This window comes from Varroa jacobsoni, unplaced genomic scaffold (genome assembly GCF_002532875.2).
Source record: "Varroa jacobsoni isolate VJ856 unplaced genomic scaffold, vjacob_1.0 contig00191, whole genome shotgun sequence".
In the NCBI taxonomy this organism is placed as follows: Eukaryota; Metazoa; Arthropoda; class Arachnida; order Mesostigmata; family Varroidae; genus Varroa; species Varroa jacobsoni.
The window spans coordinates 165,859-191,778 of NW_019214425.1; the positions used below are offsets into that span (position 1 = coordinate 165,859).

General features: G+C 38.8%; 3 protein-coding genes across 6 annotated transcripts; 2 read left to right on the forward strand and 1 right to left on the reverse strand.

Annotated features, from left to right (window-relative positions):
- Brf (Brf RNA polymerase III subunit) lies at positions 1-21,209 on the forward strand. 2 transcript variants are annotated; one of them, XR_002686540.2, is made up of 5 exons: positions 1-281; positions 18,736-18,825; positions 20,272-20,372; positions 20,644-20,749; positions 21,119-21,209. XR_002686540.2 is itself a non-coding variant. In XM_022851386.2 (2 exons), exon 2 carries the CDS (start codon positions 5,036-5,038, stop codon positions 7,136-7,138), a length of 2,103 nt encoding a protein of 700 aa, XP_022707121.1. In that variant the 5' UTR covers positions 1-281; positions 4,936-5,035; the 3' UTR covers positions 7,139-8,906. The 2 variants fall into 2 exon arrangements, 1 of the variants encoding a protein (XP_022707121.1); XM_022851386.2 differs by lacking the exons at positions 18,736-18,825; positions 20,272-20,372; positions 20,644-20,749; positions 21,119-21,209 and adding an exon at positions 4,936-8,906.
- Positions 299-4,130, forward strand: tos (Exonuclease tos). Its single transcript, XM_022851387.2, has one exon. The coding sequence runs from the start codon at positions 538-540 to the stop codon at positions 2,086-2,088; it is 1,551 nt and encodes a 516-aa protein (XP_022707122.1). The 5' UTR covers positions 299-537; the 3' UTR covers positions 2,089-4,130.
- Positions 8,318-25,658, reverse strand: LOC111270906 (NFX1-type zinc finger-containing protein 1). Of its 3 annotated transcripts, none has more exons than XM_022851383.2 (24): positions 25,436-25,652; positions 24,270-24,431; positions 22,968-23,395; positions 22,551-22,745; positions 22,116-22,327; positions 21,515-21,689; positions 21,156-21,275; positions 20,674-20,822; positions 20,286-20,336; positions 19,824-20,055; positions 19,118-19,310; positions 18,706-18,886; positions 17,000-17,382; positions 16,549-16,772; positions 15,979-16,200; positions 15,431-15,606; positions 15,036-15,192; positions 14,440-14,685; positions 13,447-13,750; positions 12,681-13,228; positions 11,093-11,838; positions 10,777-10,917; positions 10,008-10,112; positions 8,318-9,650 (listed from the first exon to the last, which is right to left on the reverse strand). In XM_022851383.2, exons 3-24 carry the CDS (start codon positions 23,071-23,073, stop codon positions 9,597-9,599), a joined length of 4,920 nt encoding a protein of 1,639 aa, XP_022707118.1. In that variant the 5' UTR covers positions 23,074-23,395; positions 24,270-24,431; positions 25,436-25,652; the 3' UTR covers positions 8,318-9,596. The 3 variants fall into 3 exon arrangements, 2 of the variants coding, with proteins under 2 accessions (XP_022707118.1, XP_022707120.1); XR_002686539.2 differs by lacking the exon at positions 8,318-9,650 and adding an exon at positions 10,267-10,457 and having other exon boundaries at positions 10,023-10,112; positions 25,436-25,655; XM_022851385.2 differs by lacking the exons at positions 8,318-9,650; positions 10,008-10,112; positions 11,093-11,838 and having other exon boundaries at positions 10,781-10,917; positions 25,436-25,658.
- Between the last annotated feature and the right edge of the window lie 262 nt (positions 25,659-25,920).

Sequence of the window (25,920 nt, forward strand, 5' to 3'; positions counted from 1 at the left end):
ACGTACTAGGCAATGCTAATGTTTAGGTTTACTAATATTCATTCGTTTTTCGAGAGTGACAACATGAACATGCCATCAGCTTACATGTGCTTGGAAAATAATTAACGGAAGTTGAGCTTGGGAGAGGGCCGGTGGAGTAATCGTTGCTTAATGAAGTCGCCATTTCGTAGATGGCAGAGCCCGACCTCACGTGCGAATTCGAGAGTTTTGCTAAATTGATGGCGCTATGATTTTTCCGGCGGGTCGATTACGTGGCTGATCATCACACCTGACGATTTGTGGTAAGTCCATGTCAGCCTAGACAAAATCAAAAGCCCATCGCTAACCGCTGCTGGTTAGCCATGTTTGTTTAGTCGCTCAGCTGGCAGTCAGCCTGCTTCTCTGATGTTTAGGGAATCTCCCGCCAAAAAATTAGTGTCATCTACAGCGGATATCGAGTACGCGGCAAGTAATAGAGGGAAGAAGCCCGTAATCGACAGGTGTCGCTGTAGTGTTTGTTCGATGTAGAGTGAGTAGTACCAAGGGTCGCTGTACGCAATGGGAGTTACTGGCCTTCTTCCGCTTTTAAAGAATGCTTCAAAGCCGGGCCACATCAGCGACTTCAGGGGCTCGACAGCTGCGGTAGATGGCTACTGCTGGTTGCATCGAGGTGCCTTCAGCTGCGCCGAAAAACTTGTACTTGGCGAGAAAACCGATATGCACATTCGGTTCTGCATGAAGATGATTAGTGTTATGCAAGCTAATAAGGTAAGACCCGTGGTTGTGTTCGACGGCAAAAGTCTACCTTCGAAGGCTGAAACGAACAAAAAGCGGTCTGAGTCGAAAAGGGAGAATCGCGCCAAAGCTCGAATGCTGTTCGCTGAAGGCCGTTCTGCTGAAGCTAAAGAAGTTATGCGACGCTGTGTTGAGATCACCCCAGAGCTGGCCCACCAGTTTATTGAAGAGCTACGTCGCCAGAATATCGACTACCTCGTTGCACCGTATGAAGCTGACGCACAGCTGGCGTTTCTCAATTTGAATGGTTTTGTTGATTTGGTAATATCTGAGGATTCTGACTTAATGCTTTTCGGTTGTGACAAAGTATTCTATAAAATGGATGCTAACGGGTACGGTACACTGGTAGAGAAATCAAAGATTCCTAATTGCCTTGGGCCGCGTGCTTCAACCTTTTTCACGCATGACAAATTTCGATGGGCATGTATCCTTTCAGGCTGTGATTATCTGGATAGTCTGCCTGGAATAGGACTAAAAAAGGCTCTTAAATTCTTGAAGCCAACGTCTAACACTGATTTGCAAACTTTGCTAAAAAAGATGCCGGTTTATTTAAAAATGCCATCACTCACTGTTACGCAAGACTATATCGATGGTTTTATCAAAGCAGACAATACATTTTTATACCAAGTTGTTTTTTGTCCCGAAACGAAAAAATTACGTCCTCTTAACCCGTATCCCGATGGAGTGACGGGTGACGATATGCCTTACGCGGGCGTCTACTTTGATCCGAAATTAGTCGTCGACATAGCCTTGGCCAACCTTCACATACTTCATCACCACTGCATGGGAGATCGGTATGTGCCGAAAGGCGAAATTATTGTCCGTAGAACAAAACTGGCGAATTGCTCGACGATCATCGGTGGTTTCGCCTTTGAAAAGACGACGAAAAAAAATGCTGGAAGCGTCATAACTAACCAGATCGATGAAGAAATTGCTAAGGTAAAAGAGAAGGAGCTCGTAGCTGAAGTGATGCACCTTTACGGTGAACCAAACACAGATGCCGCAGCCAGCAACGATAAGACGAAAGGGATCGTTACAGGCTCGAACGCAACTATTGCTGGACCCCGTTCTCTCCTCAAAGATCTTGAAGACGAAAAAGGAAAACGAAGTGCAAACATATTCAGAAAAGTCGAGTCGAAGGAAAAAACGGAATCGATCGAAAAAATAGACAGGATAGTAAGCCGCTTTTTTGTCAGCAACATGGCTCCACATACCCAAGTGGTTGCTGTCAAACGAAAAGCGGGAATTTTCGAAAAGCAAGAAAATTCATCTGTAGTGAAAAGACAGATAACACTCAAAGAACTTCTAAAATGAAATATTGTTGTACTAATATGTGGATTTTGACGTACATACGCACAAATCAATGATGGAGTTTGATTCGTATACGCAGCTACGAATATGCATGAATGAAAATGACCTTGTATATGACCTGATCGATATTGGACGTCGGTACATGTAAAAGATTCCCGACTGCGTGCGTTGTGTGCTTGAAAGGATACCTGACAAGTAATTGGACATCACGTGTGTCCAAGAGCGTTAGCGAAAAACATTCACGGTAGCATTTTATTGAACATATTTGCGTCGTTACCCCCCACACGAAAAAGAGACGCAATTGTTTGATTGATTGTGTGCTATTTCTAATATGGACGGATTCTGTTTGATAACTAAAAGAGTACAATGCATCGAGTTCAATCTTACCATGCATTTCATATAGATTTCTTGTACAGTGTTAGAAGACATTATTTGTATATACATAGTTTTTAAAAATATGAGATTAATTCTTGAGGGAATGAAAGGGCCTAGCAAACAAAAAGTTTCCGCAATGGAACCAAAAGGCGCCGAAATTCATTTTTTCTTTACAAATTGACATTTATAAAAAAAACGATTACATAAACATCATTTAGAGAAATATATAACTGCATGACACATGCTGCTTCGAATGAGGAAGTGAAAATGTATGAAACATGAGGTGTGTGTATAGAAGCAAGTCTGCTTCTTACTATAAAGCTTCTTCAACTAGGTACTCAGTGACCTGGAATTAGCTAGCAGTCAAATGATGATGAATCTCAATTAATTACTGGATTTCGCAGCCGTAAAATGAGCCTGCATAGAAAGCTTCTATTCTGTTCAGAAGCCTACGATTGTCTGTTAAGGCTCTGCTTTTTATTTGGTGTCACTTAAATAACAACGGGCTGAGCAAAGGCTGAAGCAGACTTTGGTTGTAGGGAGGAAGGGGGGCAATAATGCAACACCTTTTCGATATAATCGAGCATTCCAACGTAGTTCTAGGAAAAGTCTATTTTGCTAGATTCTATAGGCGATTGAAGTAGTGGCGATCAGCTACGACGCAGCCCTGATATCGACGACGATAAATGATACTTATTTTCACGAATATCTAAGGTTACTCTTGCTATCAGTTCTACTGGTTTCAAACTATGAAGCCAATAATTTAGTTTATTACGATATATCTTTGTTTGTCTATTTGAGTAAATACATTGTAAGTAATTTGATTAGTTTATAGAGAAGGCCATTGGTTGACTTTTGCGATAGCCCGATATAACAAACATTGGTTTTCTTTCAAAATAATAAATGAGAGCCTTATGCGCAAAACTTGTCTTTGACATTTTTGCTAGTGAAAATATTTTACAGAAAGGCAGTCTTAATCAACTGGGTTTACCTGATATGCGCACGATTAACGATTGCTGTTTCAAGCCCTCTTTGTCATATCATAAATTCGCTGGCAATAGATTAGTTATCGAATAGCAAAGACTCGATTGTGTAGGAAAGACGCTATTTAATTACCCTCTCCAAGCAAGGTCTGTGTCATTATTTGGCTAGTCGCACTGCTATTTGGATAATACCAACGTAATAGCAAAATCTCGGCTTTGTGCAGATATTCCTAGATCTTTGGCTTTAATAGTAATTTTTAAGCCATTTCATCTTTAAGCAGAAAAAGTAACTTTGCTGATTTTTTTTAGTATTCGATTAATAGAAACAACGAGTCCTTCTCAGTTGACTGAATTGGATATTACACTAAAGAACAGACCTTCCTTTATATATGCTCACTTTGTTAATTGTAAGGGCGAATATTTTTTTCCATAATTTGATACTTTCCAAAAAAAGATGCTCGCCAAACCACTCCTTCTTCAGATTTGAATTTTTAGCGGATATCTTAATATTAGCGCTTCGTGGTCTCACCTGAAGAAATATTCTATCATCTTTTCACCTTGTAGATCACCTTCAATAAACCTTGTAGATGAAAATTACATTTCTACAAAAATTATCAATGTGATAGGTGTGGGATTGATTTTTTGAATAAATGCTAAAAATATTATCATGAGACTCATTTAGTGAAAGACTTGTTTAATTTATTGGAATATTTTTAGTCTGCAGTTGACATATATAAAACATAATTCGTCTTCTAAAAAGCTAAATAAGTAAAAAACCTCATTCTGCAGATGTGAAAACTTTTGAAGCGTTATTTTCTAAGCCTATGACAATGCTCATTTAATTTGAAATTTTTATTAGAGCTCCGTAAGTTTGGCCAAAGTGCAATTAAGGTTCGCCAAAAGTATTTTTTACCGCTCTAAAAATAACTCCTTACCTGAGAGCAATATTTAAATTAGCCTTTTGCTATTCGATTTAGAACTTGTTATCTATGCACTGTGTACAATATTCGTAAATCATTGGGACCTGTACAATGGGGAGAATGAGAAATGGCATTTCTAGATTACTTGGTCTCGCTGATAGTTTTGTTCGGTTGTTTTGGTACAGGATTACACTAAATGATACCAATAAATGTGTTTTTAGTGACTTTTTAAATTAGACAATAGTGCAGTACAGTTTTTTGTAATATTGTTTTAGGATTAGAGCTGTTTATTATAGAGTAGTATAACTGCAATGGTTTGCGACGAACTATTTAGAACGATGCGAACCGGCGATAAAAAAGTTCAATCCAATTGAAGAAAAGAGGAGACTTTTTTAAGAAAATAAAATTTATTGTAAAACGCGACAGTACGTTCCATACTCGTACTATAAAGCCTCTCTCGAAACGAATTCAATACATTGAGACAATTGTTACAAGTGAACTATGATCTGATCAAAAGCCTTATAAATTTAGGCAAGTGCATGTCTAACGTACAAACTTGCGCAATTTTTCAGAAGACATACGTGAGGTCAGATCAGTTCATCCACCCGAAGTCGCTGTGCGTCTCCAAATATTTGGGGCAATTTTTAAGAAGTAATTTATTTCAGCATCGAGATGTCTGCCCAAAGCAGCTGTAAATACTGCGGCGCAACAGAGATCGATGTAGATCGAGCTCGAGGCGATGCCGTTTGCACGAATTGTGGTGCCGTCCTAGAGGACACGCTCATCGTCTCGGAGGTCCAGTTTGAGGAGACTGCTGGTGGCGGATCCAGGGCTGTTGGACAAATGGTAACCGGTTCTGGCGGAGCTCGCATACAAGGTTTTCGCTATGGGGGATCGAAGGCAGCACGCGAGCTGACGATCGCAAGAGTCCGAACGACGATGAAGTTAATTGCAGACCAATTACAACTCAACGACGACATCGTAGAAAGCGCTATGCGCCTCTACGAGACGGCTCTTATCAGAAATTTTACAGTTGGCCGAAGACGGTCGCACGTTCTTGCGGCTTGTATCTACATTACTTGTAGGGTAAAAGAGTCGTCACTAATGCTACTTGACATATCTGATGTTGTACAGGTAAATGTGTATGAACTGGGGAGGACTTACACAAAATTAGCCCACGAACTGTTTATTAACATACCAGTGCTCGACCCCTGCATTTATGTAACACGTTATGCCCAAAAGCTTGAGTTGGACGGAGATACCCACAAAGTATCTTTAACTGCACTCCGATTACTGCAACGAATGAAGAGAGACTGGATGGCGATAGGTCGAAGGCCTTCTGGGCTATGCGGGGCCGCGCTTTTGGTTGCTGCCCGAATGCATGGTTACAATCGAAGTGTACAAGATCTCGTTGGAATAGTGAACATGAGTACTAGTACTATTCGTAAACGGTTAACGGAGTTTGCCGAAACACCGTCCGGTAAGCTGAACTTAGACGAGTTCGAGGCAGTGGATCTAGAGGAGGAACAAGATCCACCCATTTTCAAGGTAAACAAGATGAAAGCTAAGGAAAAGGAAGATGAGGTCGACCCGGATGTCGTCGTCCAGTTGCGAGAATATCAGGAGGCTATCGAAAGTCAACTGGAAGATCGGCAGGCTCAAGTTCACAAGCGCTTTGCCAAGTACCTAGAAACCCCCGCAGAGTTTCACAAAGGGGTTGCCCTCTCGAAAGAAGAGGAAGATCTTTTATCAGGAAACTTCATTATGGAGGATACGATGAATACTATTCGTGAAATCGCTGATGTCGAGGTTGACGACGACCTTGTCGTAGCTAAAGGACTTCTAGAGAATAAAGAGGAATGTACAGATGTTAACAATTCTACAACAATCAAAGAAGTCAAATCACAATTTTCCGCTTTGACTGAAGCGGACGAAGGCCTACCAAGGGTGTTACCTTTAGAAGAGCGTGAACCTGACTACGTCGTGCAAGAGAATGACAACGGAGCTTTGGACCTCGATGGTATTGATGACACTGAGATAGACAATTATATTTTGACGAGAGAGGAATCTGCTCTAAAAGCTAAAATGTGGGTCGCAGAAAATATGGGTTTTCTAAAAACCGAACGCGAGAAGCAAATACAGAAAGCTAAGGAGGCTGCTTCTGGCAAAGATAAAAAAAGGAAAATTAAAAGGAGCAAAAAGCAGCTCATAAAACAGGGCACACCAGGCGAAAATTTTCAGAAGATTTTGCAAGAGAAGAAGATATCTAAGAAGATCAACTACGATGTGCTGAAAAATATTGACGCTCTACTTGGCGGTAGCGGTTTAGGCGAGCAGTTTGGTTCAGGCGACCAGAAAATTGTCAAGGGAAAAATAGAGAAAATCGATATCGATGACTTTGAATGTGATGCTTCGACAAGTAGCTTTCGAACGACGTTATCTCGACGAAAACGAAAGCCAGCACCCAGTCCGGAAGATCTCAAACAGGTTTCGAATATTGCGCAGTCGCTCAAGAGTCAGCTGCTGCAAAAGCGAGAGCTCGAGGACGACGAAGACGACTTAGAGCTTCTAAAACAGGCACGATTGAGCAACGCGGAACGACGCAAATCGAAACGCGAAGTTGAGCCAACCGATCGGGTTGAAGAACATGAAGAGGAAGATGCTGACATGGAGGAAGTAGACGACGATAACATACAATCGGCTTCAAAACTTCTAGGACTTCATCGCGGCGAGGATGAGTACGGGTCAGCGTATGTTGAAGAAGACTATTACTAGAGATGACAATGACAGAGATATACTACGGGCGAGTTCGTTAGCGGTTCCAATGATTTTCAGTCTCATGTTCTAAGCCTCTAAACTGTGGCATGTGTACATATTTAGTGAGGCAAAGGGAGAGAGTAGGTGAATAATAAGAACTTTCATTCATTACAATTAGTTGACATATACGTTCTTGAAGTAGTTTCACACACAAATAGGCACACATAGCATTGTATTTGATTTCTGGCCGAGCTAAACTGCAGTTTATCTTAACATAATATCATGTCGTTCTGTAGAACGTTTTTACTGTTCTTAGATTTGCACATTCATAATTAACTAAGCACAATTCGCTTCCATTCTCCATGAGGTGTGCTAAGCTATTTTTAATATGCTTTCGAGTGGATTTAGAATACATTTTATAGAATAATATTGTGGTGTTTATGCACTATACGATCATGGTTCAATTTCGTTTATGGATGTTTTTCTACCTTGCTACAGTGCTCTCTAGCAGACCTTCAACATGCTGTAACATAAAGCTGGTTGAAGTCTGTGACCCGTGTCTTGCTCATGGTTTATTTACTTGTTTGCTTAATTATATGCTTGCGTTGCTTTGAAACACACAGAATAGTCTTAAAAATTCCAGGATAGGTTTCTCAAAACAAGTCTCACCTATACAACACGAGGAAAAGTAAATAACAAGCTTGTTAACTTAACTAATTACACATGTAAGTGCATAATGGAAATTACATCAATCACACATTAGACATTGCCGTATCATAATATCTACTGTATATGAATATAATGGTGTATGTATAATTGTACATAGTAGATAAATATAAAAACATTATGTATAACGAAGGCTATACACTATCTACAAAATATAATATTTAAACAATGACTAAAGGTACATTATAATTAGACATGTTTATTAATATCTACAGTTAGCTTTTTAAGCAATAACATGAAAAGTGTATTCACTTCTGATTATCATCGCCGTACTCAACTAGCCCGAAATATTCAAACTTTTTGCTTTATATAGTACGTAACCGATTTACACATGGATAATCTGCTAGTGGAAAACGCTAAACGTAAAAGTTAACTATACAAAATGGTACCCTATACACGACTGTAAGCGTATACATGACTCATATGTGCCATATTATGACAATGTCATTAGAAAGGACAACGCAGATTAGATAATAAGTCGATTATAAAAGTTAATCATGAGTTTTATTATTTAATTGTGTAGGTTCGCATTGTACTTCACTCGAGTAACGGCCCGTTGATAGCATTTGTCTTCAGATTTATCCTACGAGTAAATAAACATTTGGCTAGAATTTCACGTGAAATGTACCAGTTTAGTTACAATGTTGGCAGCAACATCAGTTGGTGTACGAAATTTCATCTTGTACTTTGATTTACTTTTTATTTATATCTCCGTGCGGATAAATAGAATAATCATAGATCAAATGTAGTAAAATGGTATTTTGAAAAACACGACAAGCACTAGAGAACACAATATGTAAGTGACGACACGCAGTGGTAGCCGAGTAGTACCAGAATTATATGAAAAATAAAGATATATTTATACAAGTAAGCAACTTCAGTAAAGTTAGTGTTGAAACGATTGACGCAGTAGAAAAGGTATTATTTCTTTAGGCATATTTTATATACTGAATTCAATAATCCTACTTACATAAAGATGAGACGCATAAAAATATTTGCATATTTGCATAGACCAAAAAGTCTTGAAGAAAACTTTCGTTGCATAAAAATAATTTTTTTTTACAAAAAAAACTATATTTTTTTTATATAATATTTAATCATTTAATGGTGCGGGTGGGTAGGTGCTATATTTCATATCACTGGCCAGTAGGGCCGTCTCTATGTATGCCGAAACAATAATACAAAACAATGAATCGAAAAATGACTAATTTTCTTAATGTGTTCTTTTCTATGTTGCATCCCCCTATATATATTTTGTATATTGTTTGCACACATTATGCTCTGTATATCGTTTACTCAATAAATGACAATATTTTTATTGTGACATGAGCAAAACTTCGCAACTGCTCCGCCACGTTTAATTCACCAATTTGAGAAACAAACGGAATAACTGTTTGGTTTAATATAGCCATTAAACCATTAAACCTTTCATACAAACTTCTCCTTCGAGCTCTGCCTATAAGGTCAGTCTACCTAAGACATCAGTATTAAAAAAAACAAATCATCTTTTCTACTATCCTATCGCGGCGTCACTATTGTCACGTGCTCACGGTCGTTTTTTGGGGCCAGCAACAAAGTTTCTAGTGATAGTAGTGATAATCGTTGTGCAAGATCTTAAAACTGGTTCTATAATTGGCACCCTTCAATGTGGCTTACAATGAAACAACACTCATTTTTGTATCTACATGTGGGGTACCAGTACAAATTTACTTAGTTTTAAAACGAATAATAATAATAATCAGGCATTAGTTTACTGCAAACGTCTATTCCGAAGGGTACGTTTTCTTGAGCATTTAGAGCATTGCTGTAAATCACAAAAAGGCAAGTAAGGACCGTTCCGTATTAGTTAGTTCATAGTCATAGTTTCAACGTATTGCTACGATGCATGTATTTTTTGGAACGTACAAAATGGCTCTCACGTGTCGATTTCTCGATAATCTTTATCAACAGTGCCTGCGGTAAAAAATCCCATTAAAAGAGATACTAGGGTTCTCTTGAACGGATCTGTTACTTGTACGGTGAAACCTACAGACTTCCCGACAAAAATGTTTGGAAATTAACAACACCTATACCAGCTTGAGATCAAGCTTTTTTTTATAGAACTCATCTGAGTACAAAAATACAACAAAAAAAGTCACAACAAAATGTCAGTTTAACCTACCCCGCCTTGGAAGAAATTGTGTTGTTTGCAAATCCTCCAGTTGTCTGCAGTTTCCGGTTCGCTAGGCAACTTCACTATCAGGCCGACTCTATTCGGGTCATCCCTCTGTTTAACACAGGAGTCTTAGTAAGAATGTAGTGCCTTTAATGTTACTGAGGACTAGAGAGCATGTATTTAAGCAGAGAGGCTACGCTCAAAGGGAGACAAGCCGATCGAGATATTACTGAAAGCATGTGCGTAATCGTACTAATATATTTACCACTGATTATGGATTGGAAGTTTTATGTTTTTGTCCGTATTCAGGCAAACATGTTGCCCAGTGGGCTATGATAGAGACGAGTAATTAAAGATGATGGCATCCAATGGCAGGTGACGCAGCTATCCCAAAATTAGAGCTTTACCCTCAAAGGCTCGCGTTATAGAAAAAGGTCGGGATAGTGCGCCACTGACCTAGAACCAATTTTGCACGCGCAAAGAGGATGCATTATAGGTTAAGTGGAATATAACATATGAGGCTGGTAATATGTTTTTAACCTTCAAAGTGTTGGGCGAGGTAACTGGCTTGCCAACAGCCTATTTTTCAAAAAAATGACGGTGAAGGAAATATTGTCGCATTTAGAAGGCACCAATATAGTTATACTTTTTCTTGCACCAATTTAGGGAGCTGCTCCGAAGTAATTTCATATGCGAGTATCATGTTCAAACGTATGGTAATATTCATTGAATGGTACGTATTTTTTTCCGTAGAACATGTAAAACGAATACGCACCCTATTTCCATCTCGCTCAGCTAACGCACTGCGAGTTACGAAGCCGTTTTCACTAGCGTAGTTAATAAGCGACTGCTGCCGAAATATTAACGTGTTTGAAATGTTGTCTTGCCGGATGTCGAGCTTTTTACTTCGGGACATCTAAAAATAGCCATTACAGGAGTTCTTGTTTTATGACGCTTTACTGACGTAACCTTTTCGTGTTTAAAAAATATAACGTTATTACTTTTATACTATGTTAATCTAGCATATACCTCTAGACCAGTTTACCTAAACGAATGCTATCAGTATTGTTTAACAAAATTCCAATACCTACCTGAAGCCTGCACTGGATGTACTTGAGTTCGTACTTTGAGATGTCGCGCTCTAAAAATATTGGGCGCAGATCTTGTGAGAGTTTGTCATGTTCAAAGAGCCTGATCATGCTTTTTTCATTCGCTTTTAGGTTTCCAAACACCCTTTGTACTAATGCTTTCATTTGATTGCTGATCTTCGTTAGCAGCTCCTTGTATCGTCTGCAGAACCGAATTTGTTGATGGCAAGATGGGCACGTGGGAAACTTCAGAAGATTGCGGTGACGCGCCATGTTATTATCGAGCCATGCAACTTCGCAGCAGTGACCACACGGCAAGCGAAAGTAATGAACGTTATTGTTGGGGTTGGCTACTTTCCCGGCCATAGGACGCCTTTTAACCAACATGTTTCCATGGCATACGCCACAGATGCATTGTTCGCCGCAGAGGCCAATACAACTGTGAGAAGCGATTCCACAAGGCGGTATTTTCTGACAACGTCTGTTACAGCTGCAGAAACACGAACCGCAATTTTTTTCGCAGGATTTATGCTCACAGTGGACAGCGGGTTTATCACATGGGTTTCTATAAAAGGAAGACATACAGCGGAGATCGATTTGTTCGTGTGGACACACATACGTTATGGGCTCACTGCACGGTGAGCACTGAGTGTGGCAAAAACCTGGGCAACGATGACCGCAGAACAATGTTTTGCCGCAATATTCGTGGCATTCCTGCCCTGTACACCGTCCTTTAGGTCTGCTATCGACTGCAAAACGAAGCAATGCCGCGAAAATAGTTGCATCTTTAAATAACACCGCCGTATCAACACTACTGTATTGAAGATTGTCTCATCGAATAACATTCACTTATTATGTTCCTTACATTTGTTTGAAGCTAAGTCATCGTATCCAAAAAGGAACTTCTTGACATTATTTCGCGTTGCCAAGCCAAACTGCTGCAAACGCCGACGTGTAAATGTTGGCAAGCTAAAGCAATCAATTGTCATATTATATTGGGCTTCTCATGTATGGCATCTTCGTAGACAAGGCCACACGAATAGACAACCCATTGCTTCTTCGTATTTTTTTTTACAAACCACTGCCGTTTTTTGTGCAGTAGTAAAAGCAAATTCAATTGAAGTACATAGTGAGCGGCGTTGTCTGAATGCGAATACACATTTCTTTGAATGTACTGCCATAGTAGCTTGACGCGAACAGTGCGCACGCAGGCATGCTGGTTTACATATTAGCGTTGACAAAAGACTATTATCAGGAGTTACATACAAAAAAATATAAATATCAATAATTAACAAATAAAAGCTGCTTGATATTGTTGTTATGTCGTTTTATACGTGTGTTAGAGAAAAAACCTAAATAAGTCTAGTAAATTTCATTCCGATCACCCCTTCTAATCGGGGCGTGTTCTTAATGCTATACTGAAGCAGAGGTAATTCAAAAGATCTGTTGTTACCAGGAAGAAGATATCTGAAGATTGTATAACGAAAAAGGAACTAATTGTTTGCTATTAGAAAGACAATGCTTATCGTAGCAACATAATTCGAAACAAATTTATCGGAGCCTGTAACTCAATCCCTGTAACTGTACATACTATTGCATGAAGTCAAGCATGTCCTTGAGGCTGAGCTTGGCCTTAGCGTGACCTTGTTTAGGCATCCTTCAGGGCATGGGAAGTCCGTCAAATCACAGAGCTTTCCGTTCCACCGTCGAACTAATGAACAGCGAATCTCGAAGCGGTGTCCACATTGAAGCGTTTTGAAAACAGCTGCAGGACATATGGCGTCCGCTCTGTCTTGGCCAGTTGCTTCATAACAGAGCGTATCGAACTCATGGTTTCTGCTGCATCTCATAGACCGTATTTGTCTGCATTTGAGATCTTTGTTCACCTTATAGCAAGGCAGAACGATCTTATGTGAGCATTTATCGAACGTTATCTCCTTTTTTTCCAAACATAATTTCCTTTTCTTTCTATCTTTGCAAAGAAAGGTAGCAGCATGCCCACACTTAGCCCGTTTCGTAATTGCTGTCTGGCAAGGTCCACCGCAAGGCTCGCCACACAATCGTGGGCAAACGTGTTCACATGGTAAGAGGCGAGCGCACTTGGAGCGGCACCATATTTTATCCAGTGGAGCTTGACAACTGAAAATAGCCAGTGATTTCAACTGTCCATTGCATGAAACTTCAATTTTCACAAACGCTATTTTCACACAACTCAAGTGTGTTCCTACCATATAATAATAAATAGCTTTCTTTATTTACACAAATAATATGCGTATATAGACTTATTACTCTTGCACAACTGGGGTAACGAGTATACCAATCAAATGAACAAAATGTAACAGGAATCTAAAACATACTTGGTTACAACTCTATGCCCGCAGCCAAGTTTCCTTTGAATGCTCTTTTCACAAAATGTGCATATTTCACTGCAATTTCCTCGGCATTTATGACCGCAGCTGAGACGCTTTGGGCAGGGTTTACGGCACCTGAAGTCAGTTTTGTGGCAACGATCAGCTTCATGACAGGGTTCACGACAATAGTGTCCACAAGGCAGACGATCTCCGCAGATCTTCCCGCAGCCACCATCAGGGAATCTCTCGAAGTCGTTGATTTTTTGAACGACAATTTGATCTTTATGCATCTCGCACTTTAATTCAATACCTGGATCCGAACAGCCAATTAATTGTTTATATACACTATATCTAATATGCTATTAGCTCATCTACCACAACTGAATCGAAACAACAAGACTCACAAGTCCTGTAAACCTAATTAAAGTGTCTATAGGAAAAAAAAAAACATTGAAACAATATTTTAGGAATAGAAGTACCCAAATGTTTCATGACAAAAAACACGATAATAAAGCTGCAGGGACAGCGTTTGTTTTACTTTAAGTCATGTGCTCTATTACACTTTAAGAGAAACAGGCCAAATTCTAATCAATTTAAAACTTCTAAATCAAGTAAAAATATATTACTCGAACTTTAGAAGTAAGGAGGCGTTTAGGTGCTTGTGTGGAGACTTATAAAAAAATAAAATCTTTGAATACAGCATAGCAACAGATTGAACACCTTCCGTGAAATGAGTAGAAAACGTACAGCGTTAGTGTTATCGTAGCAAGATTAGACCCTTATGAACGCCCAGTTACCCAAAATGGTCTAAAGAGACAAAGAACGTCAAAGGTCCCGAACAAAAATCTTTTATTTCAATAGAACGGTAAAGTTATTCTTCGCAATCGTTTTGAACACGTTGAACTTTGATTGCATGCGCATAAAGAAGAAATCCCTGTTTTCTTATATAAAAGCTACTTTTTAGAGAAACAAAAAAAATACGCAAAAGTTTACACTTACTATCTCCAATGCAATTATTTTCCTCAAGTATAGCACAGATCTTTTGCCAGGTGGGAGATACCCGAGCGAGCAACGTTAAATTGCCAATGGCATACAGACCCTCCTTGGCGCGTGAAAGTGCCACGCAAATTCTATTGTCCCGAGAAAGGAAGCCGATTTTCGATTTGATGTTGCTCCGCACCAATGACAGAATGATAATTCGGCTTTCTTCACCTTGATAATTATCGACCGTAGTAATGCGCATACCTAAAAATATTTAAAACTCGTTAGTAATAGTTGCGCTAACGAATATCATCAGGCAAGAACTTGAAAATATTTGAATCAAAGGGCTAAAGTCGCTGGTTCAAATCTCGTGACATCCATCTCGTGAATTCATACAGATGTGCATCTACTAAGAGTACTTTCAGATCCGATGCACGCTCACATGCGCCACTATATATGCTTCGAGCCTGTGAATAGCCGTTATAATCCTGCTTTTCTATATATATATAAGCGATGACCGTATACGTTCTATACTTTCGCTAAAATAACCTATACTATCAAGGAGAAACCAATAAATAAACTGTGTTCGCCCAAAACATCCCGATACTATTCACCTTCCAATGGGGACACTGGCAAATCAGGAAATACTTTTTTACGGACAATTGTGGTAATCTTCTTATTGCCCACAAATTCAATTTTCTCTTCGTCCTTCATTGTTGTAAATCCTTTTTCCTTGTTGAAATCCTTCACTGCACTTTCAATGGCAGCAACCTGGGTATGAAGCGAACAAAAGAGTTAATAAACATTTCCTTATTATATCTGAACGCCTATTTCTTTGGCGCGCAAACACTAATTGGCTAATCGAGACGGTCACTATAACCAGCTTCATCAGATAATTGGCGTCTTACAAAGTATGCATCACTTTTCATTTAATTTTTATCACTAAATTTATATATATATATGCATTACACTATTTATATCAATGGAGTCACTATTTAGAATGGCTAACCTGGCCACGATAAGTAGCAAGAATAGTGACTTCATCTGGAGCATAACTCTGTTTTCGAAGGTGAACCGCCAGCCGTACAACAAATTGTGCTTCAAACAAGTTTGACTTCGAGTGCGATTCGCTATGACTATTTTCTGGCTCGGAATGCTTCATAAAGAAAAGATTTGAGGTCATTCCTGAAAATAAAGTTCGTGCTCTATACTTGTAAGCAATCGCTGATTTTACCATATCCAAGAATTCTTGGTATACATATATCCTAATTTTTCCCTTATTAAAGATCAATAGGCCGGTTCTGCTTACGCTACTTTTTTAATAGCTTTAAGATAAACGCGAACGAAGGTGCAGCTAGACAGTTTTTCCTAAACTAGGGATATCTGTGTTGAGAGATTTTAGTCTTATATAAAATCAGACTACAGGTGCCATAAATAGTTGACTCTTCCTTAAACACACTTTTTTTTTTCGAAGAGTTAAGGACCTAAAAATTTCTGGCTAATTTACAAATGCTTTATAGAGATTTCATTATATGAGAGAGCTGCAGTAATACACACCTCGGATGCTGGGAGGATTCATCACTGAAGGGTGTGAAACGTAATCATGGTAGATAGCTGGAACGAAAAGTTGACGGAACTTATCTCGCATGCGATGCTGCTCGTGTAGCTGTACAAAACCGAAATCATTGTTAATGAGCCTTTCAAACATCGACACTTGCATTCCGAATTCGGTGGCCAGTGTATGTACTGTGGTGCTTGGCTGCAATTGTTGGTGATCACCTAGCAGGTAAGAAAAGTCAAGACTTTGTTTATTATTATAAGAACTATTATACCTTCGAGAATTCTCCCGGGCTATATACCAAGCTTTTTGGTACGTATTCGTATTGGAAAAATACTTTGACGTTGTTTTAAAATTTAGCTTGCAATTTATTAAGTTTATACACGCAAATATTTAATATGCAATGCTTTTAAGACAACATAAGATATGCGGCGTCTCTCCACATCTATCGATGTCACAGGCTAGCAATACTGAAAGGAGTAAAAACAATCAAGAAACAAAATTGCATGAACTGCGGTAAGCAATTGCATAAACTTCTATGTGGTACATTTTCACTCTCTGTTGCTGACCTATTAGAAGAAGCTGCTTAACCGACGGAGTAAGTGAAGCAAGTAGATGCGCTTCAAGAATCTCTGCGGCCTCTTCCACAATAACGATCTGTGGCTGAAGTCGGCGCACAAGGGCATTATACTTCGCGGCCCCTGTTGTGGTCATTCCGACCACCGCACACCGATCAGCAATAAGGTTATAAGTAGCCTTACATTGAGCCTCCTCGATAGCCACAAGTTGACGCCTATCGATATGAAAGAATAAAGTATAAACAGGCGGAGATTTGCGTTTGTGATATATTATATTTCTGTCTGATAATACATAACAACTAAATGATACACATACCTTTCGCTTCACCTTCCATAAATTTTCATGTACGATATTTAGTAAACCTATTGTTGCTCTTTAAAGGCTTGAATTAAACCCATATTGTAATAATTGCTACCCCTTGTGGCAGCCTCCGATCTGTACCTGTGCTCATCCCTTAGTTCTTCCGCACGTTCCCGAAGACATTCTATGGCAGCTTCCACATCTTTAAACCGGTGTTTTGCAAATGCTTGCTGTGCTCTGTTGGCCGGCACAAAGTGACCCGTTGAAACGGAACATTTACTACACCGCTCAATATATGTTCGTGCCAACTCCTTTGCTACCACCCAGTGGTAGTGTCGATAAAGCTCCCATCTCTCATCGAAGCTGAGATCCTCCGCTTGATTAAGTCTTGCGCGAAGGCTGTGAATAATGGGTTCAACTTTACGATTTCCATTGAAACAACCGAGAAAACTAGAGATAATCTGCTCGCGATGGCTATCCATTTCTCCCCGCAAGATGTCCTCGTCCTTGAGGAAATGTTCTGCCTGAAATACAGAGATGTTTAAATTTACCTTGTCTTGACGATTTTGAGGCCCTAATCATACGGCCCTGAACTTGGTACAATACCTATAATGTTATATAAAGTAAGTACATATTTATCTCGCAAACAATAAAGTCTACCGCAGAAAAGACTTGGTTATTATATATGAAAAGCCGAAACTATTCAATTATATTGACAAAGATTTTTCCTTTCAGCGCAACACAAATATACACATATTGAGTTAAACGCCCTTACATTCTTCTTTACAGCGATGTGACAAGTATACTTTGCCTATGGTTGACTATAGTTGTCTCAAAAAGTATTTACCGTGGCACTTTCCTTATAACCATATTCCATATCTAATCAAAACGCAATTACAATGTATGTTAAAATGCTTACCGCTCTGTCTACTTTTTCTTGTCCATTATATAGTACGTATTTCCTTATTATTATTTACAAGCGAAACAAACATGTTATAGTGACATATATGCTATTGCTTCAAACCTAAAATAATAAACTAGAAACTTTGTTGAATTCCTACAATTTTGAAAATGCTCAGTATTTTAGAGACTAATTGGAAGAATAATGTAAATTTGACCGGAATAATTTCAGCATGACTGCTTAACATATGAACGATAACCAAAAATAAAGTATACATTTTTTAGTACCAAAGAAAAACTTACATATATTCACGCACCGCCATTATTTTTCCTTTTATTAAGTATGGAAAAAAACTATTGAAAGCTGGCATCTTCAAAATTTTTCAATGAATACACCTTGAGATAATCATGAGAAAACGTTGGGCAACAATACTATCAACAAAAGATATGAACTGACATAGATGAGAATAATACATCTATTCATTAAGAAATATCAGTGGCAGTATTTTAATCAGGAATTTTGTCAACAGGGTAAGTTTCAGGCCCATTTTAAATAAGTTTGTATCGAACCCTCGATTACGGTAGCACTAACGAGAACTTATCTGCAGTACTGGCTGCGCCTTTAACTTGCCGACCGATTTTGTTATCGATTTTTTGCAAGCAACTTCACCGTTCGCAAGGCAAATAGGAAAATAGCCACCCAGTCGTAGTCGCATGAGCAAATCGCAGCTTAAAGAGATACTGCATTACTTCCGGCGTCGCTGTGTCCACGTTGAAAGTTTTCGATGTTGTCTTCTTTGGGCTTCAAAAATTGACCTTTTCATAGCAATTGAAATAATCTGTTTCGCTCTTGCGACAAATAAGCACGTCACTAGAATGCATACTAGCCTTATTGATGTAATGAGAGAAGCCGAATGTCTTAATGAAAATTTTGCAATTGCATTTACCTCAAGTTCTCCGCGATCTTGATCGTTTAGGAAATTGGGGTCTCGCGTGGGTACTCGCGTGGATGCGCGCATTTGCACCTTACAGTTCTTACGGGACATCATAAAATTATGGATGTGCAGGTAAGTCTCAAGCGGCTCATTGCCGCTCATTGTCAACTCGTGATCAGATAAGATCATCTTTCTGCAAAAAAACCATCTGATGGTCACAACCTGCCGTAAATAAATTCGATGTACATCTTCCGGCATGTAATAAATGAATACTAAGTGCAGTTTCTCATGCTGTCCGTCTTGGTCTTAGCTCATAGTCAAAAGCGGTTCAAACTAACATTTATAGAGTTCCAACTCATTTTCAAAGTTTAATACTGTAAAACAGTAGGGTCTCCATAAATCTCTTTATAATAAAACCATCTACCCGGTAAGTTTTCCAAGGAGTTCCTCTGTTTTACGAAGATTGTAGAGGATTGTCCTTGACTTTTGTTGTTCAAGTTTCACGCTCTTAGCATTTGCCTGACTTTGTTGAAGGGAACGCAACAGGTATCTTTCCAACCTTGTGTTTTTGCAGTTGCCGCCAATACGGACAATACTATCAGTAAATTTAAGCATACCTGAAGAATATTATTATTGAGAAGAAAGAAACAAAGCAGGTTAAATCCAGACCAGTGCAAGTAGAAAACGAAAAACTAATCCTATGATGTTGTGACAAGCTTGTAAAATTTATGAAAGGCATTCATTGAACACGCTTACGACTATTTATCTACCTGAAGACACGTAAAAATATATGGTTATAAGAGTAAAACTACATATACACACGAGAATCCGAAAGGATAATTATTAGGAGGACTGGATGTATTTAAGCGCAGTGTCTTCAAGTACACGTTAAGCTTTACCGATAAATTTAAAGCCTCTCACTGCGGTCGTTCCGCAATTTAAGCGAAAAATGTAGAAGTTAATGTAGTGAGTAAGCAGGTGATCTCTTCGAAACAAATTTCACGGAAGCAGGAGAATCTTCTAGTCAGCAGGAGGCATAGTCTAAGGATTTGGTTAATTTAGTTAGTTATTCAGTCAACATAATCGCTGTGTGAGGTTATAGTCGTGCAGCAGAAATAGACAATACGTACCTTCAAGGAACCTGTCGAGTGCGTGGTTTGTATAACACACTACCAAGATAGGTTTATCCGTTAAACGATTATAAAGCATCATCTCAGCCATTTTGAGGGCCACGAACGTTTTGCCGGTACCTGGTGGGCCCTGCACTAGACATAGTTCTCTTGAAAGCACGTGCTTCATGGATTCGTACTGGCGAGCATTAAGAATGGTTGCCTCTTGACTCGGCCAGGTGGTGGGTTTTAACTGTAGGAAAATTATATATTTACTAATCTGCTAAAAGCTATGATACGACTCCTAAGAAGGTCAAGTAGACAGTATGGAAGTAACGTTTGCTCAATGAGTTCAAAATATTAGGATACGTTTTTCCCGGATGGTTTACAGCCAACACCGACCACCGTTTTAGTGCTGATTACATAATGAAACGTAACTAACTACGAGTGATTATTTGTTCGGTTTAAGTATTTCTTACTTACAGTTTGCTTTCCGTTGATTTTCGCGCTCGTCGGAGGCCCGACTGCATCCCCCTAAAATGCATACAGTTATGTCACGGTTATCTTAAGGTAATTATAAAGACTATTGGCCGGACTGAAACGTCTAAGCAGCAATGCCCCCATCATTGGTTTCAAGTCAGTGATACTATAGGCATCAGTTAAGTGATATGGATCACTCTGTTTACATTCTGACTCAACAGCTAATCTCATACAATAACTAAACTGACCGTTAACTGAAAAGCTGACGCCACATTCGTTGTTATTTTTTTTCAGCGCTAGATAATTTTCTTTCCACTCGGACTCATCGGACTTATTAGTTAATAACACTTTGTACTTTCAGTTTCAAAATAACGTCGCAGATAGAACTAACCATTTTGTCGGGTTCGTTATGTCGGAGAATTGGTGTAAAGTCAAATTTGCCGTTTCGGGCTTCGAGAAACTCCGGAGTGCGTACCCGTTTATCTGCGTTAACTAGATACGACACAAGCGGAATTTGGTCTTCGTTCATTGACTGCAATACTAAAGGCCCACCAGAAACAAATTATAAGTAAACTCTTCCATTTCAAGCGTTAGCTAAACTAGTCAGTAGAACCAACGATCATTCGTAGATCATACTCACCTAATTCTCTATTAGAGTATATGGCGTCGCAGATATAACGTCATATGAGATCTTGCGCAATAGGCAGATAAAGCATGTATTTAGAGTAAATGGTCTTTGTTAGATAAAAAGATCATATTTTGAGAATGATGAGAATAGGGAATCCAAGCAACAGTTTAATTAACTTCTGTTTTCTGGGCTTGTTTTACCCTGGCAGGCTCTATGATTCTAAGATCGAAAAGACGTAATCAAACCTTGAAGGTTGTGTCGATAAGCCTCAAAATAGGCGCTTGAGCTTTCAATAAGCGTGAAGTTCGTGGTAGGATCGAGAGCGCGACACTCATCTTCGGAAAAAAATTGCAAAACCAAGTAGCCTACGATACGAAGACAGATTCACAAAAATCGAATAAAAGCAAATTATAATTCTAGTATAAAATATTTTGCACACTTCGTTATGAGTTAAGCTAAGCTTAACAAACTTAACTGACTGATGAAACTTCACATTAACCAGAAGATTTTTCTGTCCAATCTTTGATTTGCCCATGACAATTTGGTAAATCTTTGTCGAGCTTAAATCAACGTCTGTATAGTTAATGCAAGCACAAAATCGGACCTCTTTTCAGTAGCTTGGGCGTCCGTTGCGCAACAGTGGCAAATATGAGAGTTTTGAAATTGTCACTGGACACTCCAATCAAACAGCCATCCATAAGACGTGAAGATTGTTCCCAATCGATGCCAATCCAAGAAGCATACGGTAACCGAAAGACCCTCTGGTCTGGTCTTAGATTCTATCAATAGAGAAAACAGGCGCCATACTCAGATTGAACCTATTTGATGCCAGTGAAGCACTTTATATTATAGATGTGATATCTTCGAAATGCTCAAATAAGGCAAACGTTAGCATATTTCTAACTTCAGATAAATTTTATTTTCTATACTTTTTTTTCACCTTGTCAAAAAACTACTCTAAAAGATTCCACAGCAAAACTCCGCTCGAAAGTAGGATTATTTAATGTTTTGTAGACTCGATGAAAGCAATAGCTCTGTGACGGAAGTGTCTCGTCTTTTACGTTGTTTAATAAAATTACTTATGTTTAAAGCATTGTTTAGTCCGTCTATGGTCTTCGGACAAATTCGAGGACAGTCCACAGATGTTTATGATTGGTTTAATTGGTTAGCATGACAAAAAAGCGCTTTCTATATGGTACACTCACGGCTCTTCGGCTAGCTTCCTTATCAATGTTCACATTCAAGAAGAATCGTACATCTTCAATGGAGTGCAATCCCTTCAAACCTTGGCCGTTTCTGGATGCAGCAGCAAAAAATTCGCGAAATTTTCGTACACCTGTCCTCAGAGGGGCTACATAATCTTCTCGAAGGAGGCGAAATAATATATCAAGGTATTCACTGACGCTGGCATACGTTCCTGTAAATAATTACAACTTTGCCGTCTGTGAATACAGCACGAAAAGTAGAATCGTATGGTCTCCAATTATCCAACTAATAGGGCGACAAAGTAGGGAACAACGTGCGAAGAAATTAAGCGATATGGAAGCTCGCGACTTTATAATACAATATAAATACATAAACTTTGTTTTTACAGTATTCCATACATGGAGTATTTTAATTAATTAAATATAGATAGCGACCTTTGGTAATGTTAGGACGTAAATAGGTCGTTTCCTCGTCGATGTCCTCCCGTGTGGGAATAACTGGCAGCTCGCGAAAGCAACATCGCGGTCTGTCCGTTCGGTAGCTGGCCAATAATTTCAGGCGTTTAGCATCGAATTCGGAAGATTCATTAGCCGATTGTGATGAGTTCGATGGCGCTCTCAGAGATTTATCTGAAATGAAATCATCTGACTTAGGATATAGTTATAATTAATTTAAACTGAAATAAACAGTTTAATTTAGTTGTCATTATGTTGTCTTCTACGAAACTACAATTAAAAGCCACACCTGTGATGATGTTGAATACGAAAACCAAACAATAGCAATATGAATAGCAATTGCAAGACTGACATATCTTACAAGTGAGTTACCTTGGCAAATGGTGCAAATCTTACCAGTCTGGTATTTATTGCTGACTAGGTTCTGCGATAGACCTGCAGCAAACTGTTCTCTGTCGTTGATAACAGTTATAGCCTGCACTTGAGCATTTGCAGGCGCCATTCGAAAACCCTGAGGAAACTTTTCAGATCCGACGAGTTCGTTAGCGTACAAAACTTTAAGAATGTACAGATGACTCGTTATGTCCGTACGTCGTATTTTAGTGCAATTAGGTGAAAATCGATACAACTAAGTTCAACGTTTCCGGAAACGATGACGTGGTGAACTATTGTTATTCAACACAACATGATTCATACAAATAGTGCAACGCAGCACAAAGCTATCGTTTACGATCGATCTTTGAATGACGTGGAATTTCGATAGACATCTACTCGTGGACGCATTCAGTCAGCTTTCGAATGACAGATCGGCTGTGACGAAAAGGCTGCAAGAAGGAAGTGGAAAGTGAAAAAACAAGTGTTATATAGTTTATCCACCAGTTGACGTCTATGGCATCTAACTTGCAGAAAAAAAATGTGAACTTGAGAGCAGCGATAAAAGCTTGTTGAGTAATGCCGCATAAAAACTGCCATGCGCATTACGCCTATGGGTGTTATCGGCTAACTGTCGTTCGGAATATTTTTGTTTGACATTCTCTCCTTTACTATTTATTACTATATTTTATTATTACTAGATTTTTGTGGAACAAAGAATTGTTTAACGTATCCTTTTATCTAACATGAAATGTATTGATGTATCATAACGTAACTCTTACCAGTATACTTAAAGGTTATAATGTTTAGTTTTCATTTAGACAAATCACGACATCGACGATCCTATTAGAATAGTGCTTTTCCCATAAGCCCTATTAAGTCAGGGTTATATTTGTGTATATGTAGTGCACAGTGCGAATGACTACAAAACAAATCACAACTGTGCAACCTACGACTTACTAGCGACTATGCGATGTCCATTGATAGCTGCGGATCAAACAATTCCTACGCAACTATATATAATATTAACCATACACACATATTTTAGACAGTGCATATAACTAGCATCAACATTTATCATTTCCCGTCTGATCTCCCATCTGATTTCTTGTTGATGCTACCTTAGAATTGAGTTTACTTGATGGGAGTATATTTCGTTTGCTCCGAGAGGATTACGCATGATAAGCTACAAGAGAAGGCTGTGTCTCTGATGTTTGTTTTGAAACTTTTATCATCTGAATGTATTGATGTGGGTTCCTTTTTTGAACCTTTTCTTTTCACTTTGTATGATAATATGGCAAAAACAAAACGCTCCTTAGACGTCACCTTCATAGGTTAGTGCTCCGATGGACGATATTTGTCCGTTGAACTTGCAGGTTCATTCCAGGTTGCTTCGTTACAACCTGAGGTCTAAGTGCGCTAGTACTCTGTATTGCAGCATGAATCTTCCAAGACCGCACCGGAACATACGATGTACTTCTCATGACCCTGGCCCACATAGCGCGAATACAGAATGAGTTTGAATAGAAATTTTTAAAAAACATACCTGTATAATTCATAATTTTTTTTTATCGTGTAGATAAAAGCAATCGAAAACGCTTTTAAATGGGGAGTTATATAAACAAACAGCGTAGTCATAGAATTAGCACAAACCTGCAGCTGCGAGGCCCTTGACCTCTGCTTCGGAGCTTGAGTTGATTACCTACGCATGCAATTTGCAATTACAAGTATCAAAAACTTCTTTTGTACTGTTCTAGAAAAACGGAAGAAAAATCAGAAAAGGGAACATATGGGCCTATGCTTGTTTCTTTGTTGAAATCTGCAGTTTATTGCAAAAATTGCAAAATGTATGCAGTTCAGTTTTTCTACCATTAAAATATTTGAAATGTTTAATGTTTTTGAAAGTTCGCTTTAGGGCTGGAGAATGAAATGATTTAAACGGGCGTACTCATTCTACTATTCAACAGAACTATTATTATCACTATAATCAAACCAGTAAAAACTAAAATTTCCGACTCTACACGCTATGCATATTTTGTTCTGTTTGTACAGCGGAATAAAAGTGGGCAATAAATACACCGGATGGTGTTGATTTTCAGATAGAAATGGAATGGGTAAGCAGATATGATTCATCGTGTAACAATGTTTTTCGCGCTTGCTTATAAAACAACTACACCGATTTTTAGCACCATTCCTAGAATTAGCACATGCTTAACTTTTTCAATCAATTTTTTCTTCAATTTTTCCTTTTGCGCCGTATCTTCTAATGACACTTTTCATCGAAACTCATAAAATTGCTGCGTGGCATAAATGATACCTCTTTTACTTAGAGGCTCTCCTTACGTTTAGCACTATTCGAAGTGTGGTTCCCCAAGGACGCATACACAGCTTCGTCCAGTGTCATAGTAATGATGAATATATTTCAAGTCGATTATGTCAATCGGTCAAAATTTAATCATTGTATGCATCGTTGGATAATACGGTCCACCAACCTGATTTCTCATAAATCTTCTTGCAGACTGAATAGCTCTAGGTGAACTTTTTGAATTCTTTGTAGGTCAAACAATTGAACTGAGCTGCACTGTACTGCGCTAATCTGACTGGCTAGATGTTCTTCAGGTCTGCGCTTCAATGACAAACGATTACTGACACCAACTGCTCTAGTGAAGTTAACTGAAAGGGCAACCGCGCGCATTTGCCGGTATTCGGTGGCGATCATTCAATGACTAGCGCCCCGGGCGGCTAGTTTAAATTTCGCGCGCCCATGGGAACAAGCGATTTGGAAAATCGAATTGGCTACTGCAATGGCCATAATACGAAGAAAAATATTAATATTGAATTAAAAAATTTCTTCGATTTGGCTTATGCCGTCGAAACGTAATGGAAAGATACAATTAGTGTAATTAGGTTACTATGAATAACGATTGTAATCGCATTTTCTAGACTATGAATTTCTAAACTACCGTCAGCGTAGAGT